The sequence below is a fragment of the Pelecanus crispus genome, chromosome 15, assembly GCF_030463565.1.
Source record: "Pelecanus crispus isolate bPelCri1 chromosome 15, bPelCri1.pri, whole genome shotgun sequence".
In the NCBI taxonomy this organism is placed as follows: domain Eukaryota; kingdom Metazoa; phylum Chordata; class Aves; order Pelecaniformes; family Pelecanidae; genus Pelecanus; species Pelecanus crispus.
Genome location: NC_134657.1, coordinates 2,236,114 through 2,253,154, shown reverse-complemented (window position 1 = coordinate 2,253,154; position 17,041 = coordinate 2,236,114). Strand labels below are relative to the sequence as shown.

Genomic DNA, 17,041 nt, shown 5'->3' with positions numbered 1-17,041 from the left:
AGCAGGGAAAAAAGTAAAAAAAAATTTTTTTTTTTTTTAAATAGCTGCCTTCAAAAAATGTTTAACCAGAACTGGTAAATGATCCAGGATTCTTTTTACAGAAATATGCAGAGCGATTACCTTTCTTCCTGCCAAAATTAACTGAAATCAGGAACTCTGCCTAGATCAGCTATGATTCAGTACCCTGTCAAAATAATCTCTAAGTAAAGATTATCTACTAGAAAGATCTATTGAGGACAATAACACAGGACAACCTCCCGCAGCACGAGTCCCAGCTGACGGCAGGTTATTCTCACGGCTGATGTCAGCAGCAGATTCCCAAGTCGGGTCAGGAAATTCAAAGTTAATGTACAGTCGGAAGCAACAGGAACTCTTTTTTTTTTTTTCCCTCGTCCCTCCCTTTCCAGATCACAGTTAAGTCACCGTAGATGCTATCTCTGCAAAAAACACCAGCTGCAAAAGTCGGCTAGTGACAGTGCTGTGTGCTGATCAGCTCTACCCAGAAGACACAAATCCTTGTGATAATTTATATATCATCAATAGGCTTCGGAAACAAACTGCCAGTTAGATTTCTTGGACCTGGGAAAACAGCGCCAGAAAACTGGTCAAAGTATCCTGAATGCACAAATGTCTCGTTTGGAAAAAAAAAAAAAAAAGAATTGAAGAGACCCCAGTATTGCCAGCCAACATCCAGCACTTGGACACCACCAGGTCACTCCCACAATCCAGACGGCTGTTCTGCCACATTCAAGGAGGAATAACCACGATGAAAATTCAAGAAGTCTGGGCAGAGGGTCAGCATCTCTCTGTCGGAGCCGATTCCGACGCTGACCTGAATATGCAAGCGAGCAGCAGGTAGTTGTTTTGTACACACGAGGTGTCCCACATAACACCCGTCCGCATCGGTGTATCTGTAAGGGGGGCAGTGGGGGAAACAACGCTTCTCACATCTGAGGAAATAAATACGGGGAGTTTTTTTCCTAGTTAAAAGGAGTTGTTGAAGTTAAAGGTATCAGAAAACCCAGTCAAACATCTCGAGTTTGTTTGCATGAAGAGATCAAGGGGTAAGAAGTCGTTACCATATTTTGCAGACTGCAGGAGAGCAGCTGAAGGGGCTCAGCCCACACGCGCATACCACAAAGAGCCTGAACTCTGCTCTTCCATTTCATAACAAAGCTTTACATTCTAAATAACTATGTAAGCAGACTCTGGCTGCTCGGCACGAAAGGGTGGAGAAAGCGAGCCGAGAGTTACGCCTCGCATCCTCTCGCTGTAATTACCCCGTGCCCATCACCCCGGCCTCCAGCACCTTTGGAGCTCGCGGTGCAAAGCACGCCGGGACGCGACTGCACGACATTCTTGGCGCCCTTTCAAGCCGCTGAGAACTTGCCACCCAAGGAACTTCGGTTTGTACATGTCACACACGCAGCCTCAGAAGTATTTAACAACACACAGCCATGATAAAACAATCTACCGAGGGTCAGGGGAAAAAAAAAAAAAACCAAACTACTGCGTGTGAGCGGAAAACAGTCAAAAAGTGCACAACAAATAAAAAAAAGCATTCACTGCTCTGAAGAAAGATCATTAAATATTGCCGACAAGTGGAATTAGGACATCCTCTTTCCCTTAACTTTTTCTCTCTTACCACACCCAGAAAGGAGACTTAAGAAATCTCCTGCTAGGCTGGAATCCTAAATTGAAAGAAATTACATTACATTACATGTTTAAAGGCCATGGGAAAGCAACGCAACCATGACGACTCGCCGTCTTTCAGCTGGCCAAATAACACAGGCTGTTTGCAGTATTTTTTTCAGTCTTTGACCAGTAAGTTTTTTAAGATACGGTCTCCAGATAATATTTACTATACATTTAACCACGTCAAGTGACTAGCTTATTAACATCACATTTTCGTTTCTGTGACAGGCCACATTAATATATTTACTGTAGTCATTTCATCACATGAACTTTGATGAGAAACAGCACGCTGAAATGAATCACGGAAGGGATGAAGATGTTGCTCACGAGGATGGAGGACTACTCCCACCGCCAGAACCACCTTTCCCCTGGAGCCACATGCTCTGAGAGTTTCAAGACAGCCAGGGGCTCCTTTTAACTCCTCCCTGCAACTAAATAATCTATTACAATCGCTAAAAATATGTATGTTTGTATTAATCCCTGTCTGGCTGATGGAGACGGCGCCCAACCCACAGTCAGCATTACCAGCTCGCTCCTCGACCGACGTCCCTGTGTCCTCAGGCTTGGACTTGGTACAGCCAAGAATAAAAAAACCCACTAAGCTGGAAAAAACAAAATGTCTTGGTTACAAACCCATCAGCCTATCTACGTAACAAACAGCTGACTCAGCAGCCACAACAGCTTACTACTGCTGGGAAGCGCTATCCAAGCCCTCTGCTCCCCGCGCTGGCTGTCAGCTCGGCCGTGGATGGGTTTGGTGTTGAACTTGGGAGCGGCTGGAGGCGCCTGCCTCCCCAACCACTGCCTTTTCGAAACACGGATGCTCCCGGGGAACGGTGGGACCGCTCACACTCCAAAAGGGAAGCCGGAGGAAATGCTTTCTCAGCAAAACGGCCACGGTGACGGAGCCTGGTGCTGGGAAAGATTAAAGTCATCGAGGCCTTGAGGGTGAAGTACAAAGGCAGCTCTTCGGCGTAGCTTTCCCACAATTAAACTTCCACCGATGCGAAGAGGGAAGAGAAAGGGTGGGTGTGAGAATGTGCGAGCCCAGAGAACCTCTGTTTTTTAACATCACCTTCATCGAGGGAAGCCTTGGCTCAAGAACCAGCCCATGAGTAGTCCCACTGCGGCCACCCCAATCTCCCACCTCCTCCGACTGCGCCGGGCTTCAGCCAAGTTCTTCCAAGCACCGCCGGGACTTGCCTGCGAAGAGCTGCTGCTCAAGGCTGCCGGCACTGGTAAGCCTGCGATCGCAGCGGCTTTTAAAAGAAAACGGCGGGGCAGAGTTCACCGCTATGGCAGAGGAACAGCTTGTTCGTTCTAGAAGAAAAATTGCTTTCAGCCCTTTGGCCAAAATTAGCGTAATACTGTTAAAGTAAACAGCTTTTGCCAGCTATCTGCAGACGATCTAAATTAGTATTTTGTAACTGTCACCTCAGAGTGCATGAAATCTTTTTTTTTAAAAAAAACACATTTTAGTTCAAGACTCATGGGAGGTAGGCATGTCTTCACACCTCTGCATTGCAGATGGAAAAATAAGGTAAGAAGAGGCCAAGGGCTTTGCCCAAGGTCATTCAATGAATCACCGAGGGAGCAGGCTGAGGAACTTGATCTCCTGCCTCGCGGGAGGCCAAATCTTTTCAAAATACCGAGAAAGCAACATTTAAAGGCAGCTTGCTAAACAACAACTGCACCGCTTTCATGAAGGGATCTACCAAGCATTTAAAAAAAAAAAAAACAAAACCCAAAACCAAACCAAAACCAAAACAAAAACCACCAACCCTATTCCAAGTACTGTCTATAAGCCAGGGTAGTGAAGTGCCATTTAAAATGCAACCACTGCTGCGTCCAAGTCTGTTACTACATGTTTACTTGAGGAGCAAAAAGCAACTTCTTTTGCCTTAAAAGTACTGTCAAATGATTTCCTGGGAATAAACACTTCTTAACACAGTTTTTAAAGCATTTGGCCTTAACTATACTGACACTGTGTTGAGCACTGGACATTTTTCAGAAGAAAAGCCTTTTCCAGACATAGGCTAAAACCAAAAAAGCATCAGCTCCGATTCGCCTCCAGGTCATCCCAGTCTTGCAGAGGTATAAATGTTTTCCTTAACATAAAGCTGCTGGCAGATCATGGCAAACAGACCCATGGAATTAATTCTTTTTGTTTTAGAAAAGCATCACACCTTCCTTTAAACGCCGCCCAAACCTGGCACATGGAATTAATTCTGTCTTTTTGTTTTAGAAAAGCATCACACCTTCCTTTAACCCCCCCAACCCTGGCACTATTTTTACAGCTGACACCCCTGACAGCTCTCGTTCCTCTGCCGTCCGGCCCCACGCACACCCCACCGACGCCACCCTCGGCCGCTCCTTACCTTCTGCTCCCCGGGGCCGCTCTCCCTGCCTGCGCGGGCAGCGAGCCCCTAACCTTGTGCTCTGCCCTGCCAAAAGGCGGGTGAGATCATCGCCTCCCTCTTCAAGGCACTCTTTCAGCGCTACACAAAATGCCATTTGTTGAAATTCCTGATTCGGAGCGTTTTGAAATGCCGCATCCTCTCCTATAAACAAATAGAATTGTTCTTCGGATGGGAGTTGCAATGAAAGGCATGCCAAGATACACAGCTGATAAACAATGCCTCTTAAGCAAAACTGGGAACACGCAAAGCTTAATATAGAAATTCCATTTACGGCAGATAATGCTGTGGAAGTTTAGCACTTCTAAAAACGGCCACCATTGTCCAAAGAGCAAAATCTAAAAGAAAACGGACAAAGCCACCCTAATTCTCCATCAGAAATAAGGACGTTTATTAAGGGTGTTTTCCAAACAGAATTTCGATCTTCTACAGCTTTTTAAAGAAACGCCAAAGAGATGGAGGGAAGAATAATTTTGGAGGCTTAATTTTTTAATACCCTTTTGTAGACCAACTACAGCAACTGGAAGATGCGCACGAGCGCTTTGTCAAACCAGAACGGTAGCTGTTATTCTCACGTAAAGGACTACTTAAAATGGAAGGCCTGGGAAAAAAAAAAACGTCATTTCTGTGATCTCAGGCGGCATACATTATAAAAGAGAAGACATTTGATGAGTTGTATGCTAAGGATTAATTTGCCATTTAAAAATGCAGAGAACAGATGGATCTCTTGGCTAGGACTATATTTGGGAATTACTTCATTTTCTGCCCACATGCAAATAAAAATACAACTAAAAGTAGAACTTTCTGTGAAATTTCACATGGGTAGAAAACACTTAAGTCACAAAAATAAAACAAAAAGGGCAATCTTTGTATGAAACAGGTAAAGTGCTATAGCCTAGAGGATGTTCATCACGTTGGTGGGGAAAACGTGTCTTTACATTTGTCAAGCAACTATATAGAGTAACGCCGGCCTTAGAAATCAAAAAAACAACACCAGTACCATGACAGAGTGGTCCTCATGTTTGTCTCTTAAGAGTAACTTCTGAAAAAGCATCTTAGTGTAATTTAATTCAGCAGTATTTGTTACGATTTAGTGATTAAACCTCCACATGCTCAGAAGTCCAGGGATGTTTTTGTTGACCGTCACATGAAGATGCACATCCTGCTTCCCTTCCCAAAAAGCCCGGGACAGTTCCATCATACTAACCAGGGATCGTAAAGCAAGGGTGAGGGCTTAGATATTTGCGGGAAAAATGCAAAAGTAGGGAAAAATGCAAATGAAAAATGCCCCGGACCGACTGTCTTTACATCCCTGGCCTCCATAGCACGTGGCAGCAGCAGCGTACAGTACCAGGGCTGGGAAAGGAGGAGCAGCGTGAGGCAATTTAGCCAGTACGCTGGAGATTATGGGACAGAAGAAAAGTCCTCCGAGGAATTCCCACACACAAAACCCACGTGCCCCACCTGCATTGCTTCCCGTACGGGATTTGGTGCTGACGGAGAGCAGACTTTAAAACCTCCAAACCATAGCAGCACAACGAGGCACAGTCTGCAAGCCACACATACAGCGTTAATTAAGCATCTTCCCTTTTTCACACGTTGATTCTAAAAGTTGCAGGGAAACTGCATACTAAAAAGCAAAACCAACATAAGCTACTTCTGAAATAATTGTTAGATAGCATCTATTTGTTGGAGAAACACAACAAGCCATTCCTCACTTCCCTCCACCTCAAAACAAACAAACAAACAGAAAACACGCCAGCATTTACCCAGCAAAGCCCCGACCAGCGCAGGATGTCCTCAGTGTATTCCCAGACCCCGAAAGAGGGATAAACCCAGCTCCACGCGCATTTAGAGAGCGGAGAGGAACAGAAAATTTGCACTAACCCGATAGCTTCCTTTCTGTGCCTATTCATCCTTCACAATCCAGACAACAGGGCATACCAGGCAGTAAACAAACATTGAAGGGAGGGACTAACTTCAAAGCAACTGTGTAAATCTTACATAATTTGAGGGTTTGAGATCTTGCAGCAACCTCTTACCAAACGAGGTGTCAGATGATACAAGGAGGTCAAACCTGTAGCAGCCAGAATAAGTAGGGCACTTTGCATCTCTCCATCGGCCCAGCCCGGCACCATTTGTCCGTGGGGAGCCAGCGCGGCTCACTCTCGGGAATTCACTTTCCGGAGGAGAACGGTGCCCTTCTTCCACAGGTTATCGCGCTAGAAAAGCTTTCTACTCTCAAACGGATGAAAGAGAATAAAATACGTGAACGCCCTTATTGCCAGGATCTGCTGGAGATGTGCCTTCATTATTCCCCTTCCTGAAGTGTTTGATGAGGCTTTCATAGTTTTCCCCAGATATAAAAATGACGAAGATTTCTGGGCATCTGTGGAAAATACAAGGCAACTGTGGAAGCGAGGAGACGGCCCTGAAAACCACTTCCCTCTCGTAGAAAGGATTCTCCAAAAGGTACTTCTGCTGCCATCCTAGATTTCTAAGTGTCTTCTAGCCAGAGTCATCGCTTTGAGCTAAATAAAGCAACTGCACGCTGAACCCCGGACATTTTTCAAAGAGAAGTATTTGAAAAGCTCTGCATTTCACTTCCCCAAACAGGAGAGAGAACTCGTGGTTGGAAGGAGATGGGGTGTTTGTTTCTGAAACCCAGCAAGCGTCAGGAAACAAAAGAACAGGTCCCCTACCTTTGATTCTTGCAAGAAGGAGGGGGTTCACGGAGAAGTCTTGTTTTTAATGCCACGCACACTAAAAGGGCTATTTTTGTTCTTGTGTTAGGCACTTAATAGATAATAACGCAAGGTTTTCACAGTTTTTATTAATACGGCATCTACACAGTGCACGTCTCCCTTTTCCTGCTTTTGGAAACCCAGCTTTTGCTCCCCTTAAAGATTTTTTAAAATTAGGACTACGTCCTGGCACATGTGAATTGTTTCTCCTCTACACAACATCGAAGCCCTCACTTCTTTCCGAGTCTGTGATTTTCCACTCGTAAACGTGCCACATCCTCTTCCCCACGCAGCATTACCAGCTGACCGCAATGATCCGGAGAGGAATATCTAATCGCCGCTAAGAAGCTTTCACACTTAAAACCTTGATGCCACCATTAGTGGTCTCGGCGCGTGCGGCGTCACGGGCAGACTACGCTTGACGCTTGGACATTGAGGGCAAACCCAAGCGCATCAGTTACACGGTTAAGTCAATGGGCAAAGACTGAGGGACGATAATCTTTTTTTTTTCTCCCCCAATAAGGTTTATTTACCATGAATTCACATCCCTGTGACCTTAGTTTAAGCACAGCATGTTCTACCTAGAGTTGTTTTTAAGGTTAATGCCCAGGTCTCACAAATACACCTCGAAGAGAGCTGTTCTCCCAGCTTCGGTTTTAAGGGGAAGGCTCTCCTCATGAAGATACTACAGTGCCTGCATCCACGCCTCCGGCAGAGCCAGGAACATCCTCTTTGGGAAAAAAACCCACATTGCTGTATTTGCAAGCCTGACCTTTTAAGACGTGAAGGGACGCTCTGTCTGTGCTTTAATGGAAACATGTATGACCGAACACAGGCGGCGGCTGGATTTTTTTGTTTGATCACCATAATGACTGGTATTTTTTCCGGAAGCGTTCTATACAGCCTTCCTCTTTTGCTATTCATCCCCCCACGTGAATATTCATTAGAAATTATTCAACTGCCCATTATTCCAAAGGTCTTTATGACGGGAATCCTCTCCCCCACCTTTTGGTGCCTGTAATGTGTGTGTCTCCAGCTGAGCCGTCTAGACTCCCTTCGTCGGTGGAGACAAGCAGGCACCTCTAGACTGCGATCCCTCTAATCTATTTTAGCGATGATTCACATCCGAGTTGCATTTCTCTTGAAGAAAGGGGAATCTGGACCATTCGCGCAGAGGGAGGCAGCCAGCACGGCCTGTCGCGCTACACGGTTTCCCTGTTTTGTTTGGCTTTTTCAGGGTTTGATTTCCCCTTGCTCTTTCGGCGTACAGCAGGAAGAGAACAGGAGGCAGGTTTCTTCCTGCCTTCAGGATCCCTCAGACTAAGCCTGGCTTCTGAGAAGTAACACGGGCAGCTTCAACTTCCCTGACCTCAGCTAATTCTTTCCTTCCCTCAGCCTACTCAAGATGATTAAGCAAAATACTTGGAAGGAAATCAAAGCCTTAAAAACGCAATTAGAAGTGACCATTTTGTTAATACGCGCGCGCACAACCCCAAAGTCAAACCCATTCCACCAAAAGCACCAGACTTTCCTCAGGCTGCAGAGTGCCCGGAGGAAGAAAATCAATTCTCGGCAGCTCCCGCAGGCTTAACGAACAGCCCGACGCAAAACTCGGGAGGATGACGTCTCCCCCGACGCTGGCGGGAGCGAAGCCTTCCACGCGGCTGGGGTTTTTCCCACCGTTCCGCAAAAAGGAGGTTAGAGAGACCTGAAATTGCCAAACCTCACACCAGATACTGGTTCCCGCTTCTGCAGACCTGCGGCTGTCCAGAGGTGACTTAGAAATGTTATTTTTAAAACGCAGCAGGTCGTCCTCCCCCAGCAGAGGATAAGGCAAGTTCACACGAGGGTCTGGATTCAGCAGCCAGAAATCCTCATATTTGCTAACAAAGACTCTGATCTAACCGCAAGAAGCCTTCACAGCATTAAGGAAAAAAAAAAAAATCTCTTTAACAGAATGCAAGACAATAAAGTCGCTTGAGATGATCTAAATAGTTATCATTGTAATAAAAGATACATTTTTGTAGGACCCCTTTTCCATTGCATCCATCCCCAACACGACACATTTTTAAGACTCCCAACCTGAAATTAATTTGGAAAAAGACGGGAATCTTTCTCTGCCTGCAGAGGCAAAGAAATCAAACGCACTTTGAAGAAGCAGAAGCAGTTGAGCTTCTGGGCCCTGCTACAGAAACAAAGACTGACAGACCAGATTTAGATAAACACCTACTTCTGCAGATTTAGGAAGAGGCTTAATTACTTTGTCATTCAGAGCCAGCAATTACCAACTATTATTGGGAGTACTGCGGGGGATAGAGGGGCTTATTAATTGCAGCAAAATGTCCGCTCTTTTTTGGGCAGCTCATGCGAAGAAAACTATGTCTAAAATAAAAAAGCCATTTCACTTGACGATAATGTTTTAAAGGATTTTATTGTATATTCATATAAAAGATGGGGGGGGTGGGTTCTTCCAGAGGGGCTAACAATGTTGAAATTTCTATTTTATTTGGCAACTGCATCCTACCTGCTTCGTATCAGGGCAGCAGTGGTGGTAAGATGTGGGGGCAGGCTCCAAAATCACCCCTTTTTGGGGGGATTTTTGGGGCTCACTGCTCTGGTGGGGAGACCAGTGTTAATTTCTAGAGCGGGCAGAACGTCGGGCGCTGAAGGGATGATTTAAAAAAGTAAAAAGCCACCTAAAACTCAAAGGTTGGGATGGAGAGCCTGGTTACCTCGCTTTTACGCTGGCGCTGCTGTCTCGCTGCGTAACCGCGGCGCTTTGCTGCGCTTGTGTGAGAAAAAGTCTTCGCGCAAGAGCGAAAGCCGCTCCAGCGATACGGCTGGGGTTGGTTTTTTTTTAAAGAAGAGAAAGGAAGAAAAAAAAAAAAATATTTTTTTTTGTAGAAAGCTGAGGTATTTTTAACCGCCGGGTTTCCAGGGCGGCTGAGGGGCGGCGCGGGCGGCCCCGCCCTGAGGGCGGCGCGGGCGGGCCCGGCCGGCTCCCGCCGGTTCAGACCGGTTCTCCGGCACAAACAAGCCGTCCCCCCGCTCGCTGAGGCGGCCGGCGGCCCGGGGCTGCGCGGCCCCCCCCGAGGAAGGCAGCGCGGCGAGGAAAGCACCCGCGCTGCGCCCCAGAGCACCCGGGGGAGGCGGCCCCGGCTCTCCCGACCCCCCCGACCGCGCCGCCATTACAGCGCCGGGACGGGCTCCCGCCGCCGAGGCGACCTAAAGCGGCGGATTTTCAGAGCGAGATAAAAATCTATTATGCAACGCAGATTTTTAATAGATTACTCTAGAGTGTAGAGATGAGGTAATGCGAGTTGGCGCCCTCCCGCAGCCGCTCTGTCAGCAGCCCGGCGGCGGGGCTCGGGCGGGAGAGCAGGGCCGAGGGGCTGCCGCTGGCTCCCGTCCCTCAGGGACGGGGACACCATTTGCTCGCCAGCTGCGAGGAGATCTTGGATCCCGGGAGATGTATTGCCTTTTTTTTTTTTTCCCCCCTCCACGGGAGGATCTATTTATGTGTAAACATGCGTGTGTGTGCATGTACAGTAGTCCTTTCTCGGCCGCTTTTGGGAAGGGAGGGTATAAAGGTCTGCTTGCTGTGTTTTAATCTCTCCAGCACAAAAATACCTCCTCCCCTCTCTTCAAAGCTATCTGAAAATGTTCTGCCTGTGCTCGATTTCAAGAAACTTGATACACTCTCAAGAGTAAAAAAAGTTTAAGAGGATGGTCTAGGTTATATTTAGATGAGAAGCAGCACAGGCTGACGTGAACAGAAACACAAGAAAGAACAAAGTGAAAATGCTCGACAGTTGGTAACAAAACCTGAGACTATCCGAGTTGGATTTTTTAATTTTCCTTTCCCTGATTCACATTTCCTTGTACAGAGAGAACATCAAAGCAGCACACGGCTTTATGTGAACAAAAGGTAAAGATTAGGTGTCTCACCTGACTCTTGCAGGATTTACTGTCGCCTTTGTGGTAACTGAAAAGGAGGCTTCCTAAATTTTTTAATTTATTTATTTTTTTAAATCTTAGCCTAATTCTTTTCCCCATACAAACAGGAGCGTGCTCAACCCCATCGTCCTACCAGAGGAGATCAAAAATACTCGGGTGGTCTCGACAGTGCAAAATTGATGTGGAATTACTTAACATCAGCAAAGGCCAACTCACAGGTTCTTAAATACAGACCAAACAGCTGCATTTAACCTCATTCTTCCTGATTTTTCAGCTGCCCCCAGCAGAGGCATCTCTCAACCCACTCAAAAACCCTAAATCCCATTCCAACTCAGTGATTCATCACTTGCTGGCAGACAAACTAAGCGGGAAAGAGGAGATGAAGACAATGGTAGGGAAAGGTTTGCATTATGTAATGAAACAAAATTCACTTTTTTCCTACTTTCACTTCAGTTATTTAAACAGGCTAAGAAAGTCCCCAGCAAAACAAAATACGCTGCAGCCTCCATGGGAGGTTTCAGGGAGCCCGTTTTTCCCATGATTAAAGTTCTCTTGGCAGTATTTTTCATCGGTTTATTTCAATATTAAGACACATAAAATAACACATATGTATTCCTTTCCAACTGTAACTCATTGCTCCAGAAAGAATTTCATCACAGAGAAATCTAAAATTAAAGAACAATCCCTAATTACTTTACGAAAGCCTTGCCCACTTGTCATTAGAACTTTTAAGTATAGCTATCACAATTATTGAAAAAAAAAATCCACTATCAGACTTCTATATGTGGAACTTCTTGCCATCGCTTTAATTCCACACTATGGGAATGACTATGCTCTCCTAAATCCTGGTGAAAATAAAGTCACTTTGCGTCTAAGCTGAAGTTGCTTTGATAATTCCAGAGCAAGATCTATTTTACTTTCCAAGCTATAGGAAATTATGCATCTAGCTAGTAAATCCTCCAGCATCCTCAACATCAGACAACCGAATAAGCACTCTCAAAAAATAAATTTAAAAAGGCGGGAAAAGGAAATTTCAGGTCACTTATCTGTAAACTTACACACACATACACAGGGCGGTGTTCACACCTTCACATTCTGGACATCACCTATAGGAAATCAAACACTTCTGCCAGGATTTTGTAAATAAGTTTAAATCCTGTCTCAACAAGGTACTTTGCCACATGCCCAGCTTTTAAGAGCGAAACGTCCCACCGCTCAGTGCCATGTGGTTCAATACGTCGCTGCGGCAAAGCTTTAAAAATAATCACTAACACATGGAACAGTAAGAAACGCGTAAAGCCATTTGACATTACAGAAGTGAATAAAAATGCACAGAAATTTTTTTTTAGCGCATTAGAGCACCTCGACAAGCAGCCTAGAAAAGATCGTTTTCTACCCAAAAAAAAGGGGGGGGAGGGGATTTTTTTCAGGAGGTTGGGCAGAGCACAAACAGAATCTGGCTTGCTTCCTACGGGATCACACAGCTTCCATGCATATTCAGCTTCTTCCATGACACAGTACAGAAAATATGTTTGCTAATGTATCATTTGTGGTGCGCGTTCGAATCAACAAAAGGGAGAAATTAAGGCTTCTGGTGGCAGAAAATTAAAACATAATTTTCTAGGTTTTTTTACTCTTTCAAGATGATTTAAAAAAACCCAAAACCCAGCGATCCTTTTCTGTAACAGGGGTGGGGAATGAGAAATCTCACGTTAAGACAACTTCAAAACACAAACTCTTCCCCAAATCCGCGCGGGTGACGCCACCTGAGAAAGCGGCTCCCGCAGAAAGCATCCACATCCACCAGCTTCCCCACCGCAGCCCGGTGGGCAACTGCTGAGAGGCCACAAAATACACCGAATAAAGCCCTGCTTCAGAGAACGCCGTTTATTTTTACCGTGTTCTTTTTGGTCTTATCTTCTACGTTACTCCTTTACAGTTCCCATTACAAATCCCCTGTAACGGCCTCCGAATATACATTTAAAGCAAAGCTTAGCTGAGATCCAATACAACAAACTCCAAACTTTTATGAAATGAAGGCTTTTTTCATTTGTTTTTTTCTTTAAACCAATCTGCGGAACCTCTTTCCTCACGTTATTGTCCAGGAAAATCATCTCCCTTTAATGAAAGTCATATTTACTTCACACTGCTCTCTGAAAACCACAAGGAACAAAGCCCAAACTTCTCCTTTGCCACCTCTCTGCTCCTTTTGCACAGCACCTGAAGGACGGTGCCACGCACAAAAATTCTTAGAAGCGTTTTTAACACCCACGAAGTGTTCATGGGCTCCAGCATTTGTCCCCAAAACGTTCACAGGAGCGCAGGTAAGAGACCCACCTCTCAAGTGAACTCAACTTGTTTTGCCTTTTCTACCCTGCCAGCCAATAGACACAACGAGCCTTGAGTGACAAAGTTCTTCAAGACGAACAATTTCAGAAGAATTCAGCGTCATAAAGACCTTAATAATTTCACAGCGTCACAAAATTGGCCATTTCCACTTAAAATGAAGCCGTAAGAGGATCTGCAGTTTGCTAAAACCCCTGAGAAATACTACGGAAATTGCAAGAAGTAATTCTTCTTCAGATAGTAACAAACCGTCCTTAGTTGTTCCAGATAAATCCCACACTAGAAACAAAAAATAGGTACAGAATTTGGCAAATCAATCCAGGGATGACACAGCCATAATTTACTACCCAGGGTACGGAAATGCAAACAAACTTCTGCCTGGTCTGGGTATGCGAAACCTGAACATATTGCACAGCGAGCGGGAGCACCTTGCCCAGAAAAAGGGGCGAGGTAGCTTTCGCTCACCACGGGGTATACGAAGGGCTTACATATTTACATTGCTAAATTCAAAGTGTGTTAAAAATTAAACAGAAAAGTCCACTTGTGCTTTAAAAGCCTTCAAGGCCAGGTGGGGTTTTTGCTTTACAAAGTAAAGATACGGTTAAATGTTTATTATTATCTAACTCATTGCTTAGAAATGTCTAAAACGCCTTTCTGGTCCTTCAAAATTAAATATACTATCCACCAGATTCTACTACTTGCTCTACTGAATTTGAATTTACTGTATTAATACAAAAAAAAAAGTTTATTTCCCTCTCCTCACAGAGTATCATCTAGTTTTCCATTACTACAGCTAGAAATTGCCAAGAAAATGAAATGCTAAAGCACAGCAGACACTGCTTATCTTCTGATTAAATCTTGAAACTTTGTTCCAGTGGGATCGTATTTAGCCCTCTCAAATGCAGAGCAGTATTTCATCCCGTCTCGACATCCTAACAATGACATTTTATAAATATTACAAGTTTCTTGGACTCCCTTCTATCCATTCTGCAACGAGCAAATGAGCACCAGAAGAGAGATTTTTTTTCCCTGCTTGGGGTTTTTTTTTTAAACCTTAAATGTAACCAGTCTTCCTTTCAATTCATCTTCTCTAGGGTGGGTTTGGTTTTTTTTTTTTTGGAGACCTCTGGAAGTCTCACCAATTTTTTTAAGCTGTAATAAGTGTGAAAATCTTTGACAAAGGGTTGTCTTTATCTAAGCATTAAGATCTCATTGAGAGAGAGGTGTTAGAAACAAACAAACAAACAAGCCTTTAAAGCAGCCTAAAAGTCATCTCAAATATTCTAGAGGTGCCTCTCTCTCTGCCTGCTCTCCAGCCAAGACAGGACTTGGATTTCTAAACCCAGGACCTGAATTTCTAAACCCAGGAGGAGAAAACAATAATTAAAAGTAGTAAATAAATCTTTGCACGGTTCTTTAGACATAGGGGGGTGTGGGGAAATCAGAAGAGGAGAAACTAATTTCCTCATCTTCACTTCTGCACGCTCTCCCCGGTGTCAGCCCATCTCACCCTTCCACAAAAGGTCCAATGTTCAAGCAGGTAAGATTTTATGAGAATAATCACCTCGATTAGAGAGCTGCCAGTGGCAAAATTCCATTCATGGTGATAATCGAACACTAAGCATTTATTATACTGATATTTACCTAATGAACATTTTCAGTTTTGGAAAAGAGCTGGTATGCAAAGGAAACATTTCCAACTCTGGAAACCCTTCTGAAGAGCAGAGCTCTTCACCAAACAGCGTAAAACATTTACAGGTACAATGGTAGCTGCTTGGTTTCCACTCTTAGGGTGAACTTACTCTTAAAAAACTAAATATCTGAGAGGCATTGCAACACGAATTTTCAAATTATTAAAAGAAATCCAGTGATTAGCTCTAGTACTCTTCCCCCCGCCCCCCCATGTGTAGTTTATAGAGCCACACAAATACAGAACTACGGCGGCTATTCCAGAACCAAGGACATGGGCGTATCGCTAGGAAACGCGTACTTGGATTTGTCTTTTTTACAATTCTTCCAAGTCTACAATTTTTGCTGCGAGGCAACAGGGGAAAAATGGAACGGCAAAATATCAACCTTCTAAATGTTAGCGGTGACAGGGAAGGAGAGGAAACTGGACAATACTAGTCATCATTTCCCAAAGTATTTTAAAAGTCTCCTGTCAAAAGCAGTTGACCTTCAAATTTGCTTATTCCCTCACTTAAGCCAAGAAAATATTTACCCCGTTCTCCAACCACGCAGGCAGCAGCCAGGGGTGCAGCAAGGCCTGGTGTCCGTACATCCCCGCTTTGCCTCGCCAGCACCTTACGGATGCTGCGCAGATCCACCGTGGAAAATAATTAACAACGGCAACAGCATTCCCCTCGGATCTGTTTCGTGCCAACTTCGTCTTTTTACATTTCACGGCGGTTTACTTCTACATCAATGAATAATGCTTTGCCACAAAACACCTTGCATTTTCACAGCCCGGGCTTCGCAACTCCTCGCCGTGCCTCGGAAAACGACCCGCAAAGCCCACGGGACGGTCGCGTCGGGTCAGGCGCCAACCGGCGGTGACCTTACCTGTCGCTGCTGGTACTGCTGCTGCTGCTGATGGAGTCGCTGCTGGAAGATCTGCTCCTGGATCCGCTGCCGCTGGGGGAGCGGGTGGGTCTGGACGCCTGGCTGGCCAGCCTCTGCGGGGACTGGGTCCTAGACTGGGACGAATGCGGCGACCGACTCCTGCTGTGCTGGTAATTCCTCTCCGGCCTTCTGCCTCGTACCTCCCGTGTAATATCATCCCTGTAGATATCCCTGTGTACCACACTGGGCAATGTAAACTGCTCCCGGGCCCTAGGTTCGTAACGGGGGTCGTGAGCATCAAAACGGTTTGGACTTCGACTCCGAGAAGTATAATAGAGCCCGTGTTGTAAAGTCCGCTCTCGAGGATCTCTATAGTAATCCTGATCGTAATGTCTCGTCCGATCAAATCCTCCCGTCCCCCGCTCATGGTGTCCATAGGCACTATGTTCATAAGCACGCTCCCTGTTATCTGAAGCCCTGCATTTAGGAAGGGGGAAAAATATTTCATCAGAAAGGGGCAAGCACAACTAAAAGCAAATCATGCAAACATTCACGTCAGCACTGAACTTATTTTTGCGACTGCTTCTCCACTAAACAGCAATAACCTATCAAGCAAACACTGACAAACTTAAAAACATTTTACTTGACTCCAAAGTTATATTTGTATACGATAAAGCTGAGCAATCATTTCGTTTTAATCACAATATTGGGCTTTCATGACCAGCATCTTGCCTGCACAGGAAAAAAAAAATACTGCTTTCCAGTGCAGAATCCTCATTTAAGTTGCGTTTGTTTTTTAATTTTTCTTTTAAATTCAGTAAACAAGAAAAACTTCATGTTTGTGGACATCGTAATTACCCCCCCCACTCCCCCCCATTTTTGCTTAAGAGCTTCAAAAATTTTTCTAGAATTTGGTAATTACTGGAGCTCTTCTAATGATCCTTCTGTAAAAATGGCATCGCAAATTGGGCTGTAGCCATGAAAGCCTCCGTGCAAAGCATGACCCAGAGGTAAGAAGCTGCTTTCAAAAGGGGTAGCATAACCCAGAGAAGGCCCAGAAAATCAGGGGTTTTCTTGTTGCTGTTCTAAAATATTTCATCCTCTTAGAGGGAATTTTGCTTTTATCAGGCTGCTACACTCGATTCTCATCAAAGCTGCATACCCTCAAAAACCATCTTGATTATACTTATGTCAGAATACTTCAACTGCACGGGTGCAGGCCCCCGAAAGATACTAAGACCCTAGGCAAGGAGCATAAATTACATTTTTCAGTAGGTGTTTTTGTCTGTGGAGACTGCTTTTGTTACTGCAATCACAGAA

The 17,041-nt window shown here is 44.9% G+C and overlaps 1 protein-coding gene across 1 annotated transcript in view; it reads right to left on the bottom strand.

Annotated features, from left to right (window-relative positions):
* SPEN (spen family transcriptional repressor) overlaps window positions 1-17,041 on the bottom strand; it is a 66,937-nt gene that overhangs the window by 27,797 nt on the left and 22,099 nt on the right. The window contains exon 3 of the mRNA XM_075721626.1: window positions 15,722-16,198. Within this exon, the coding sequence (XP_075577741.1) occupies window positions 15,722-16,198 (477 nt within the window). The remainder of the gene's footprint in view (window positions 1-15,721; window positions 16,199-17,041) is intronic.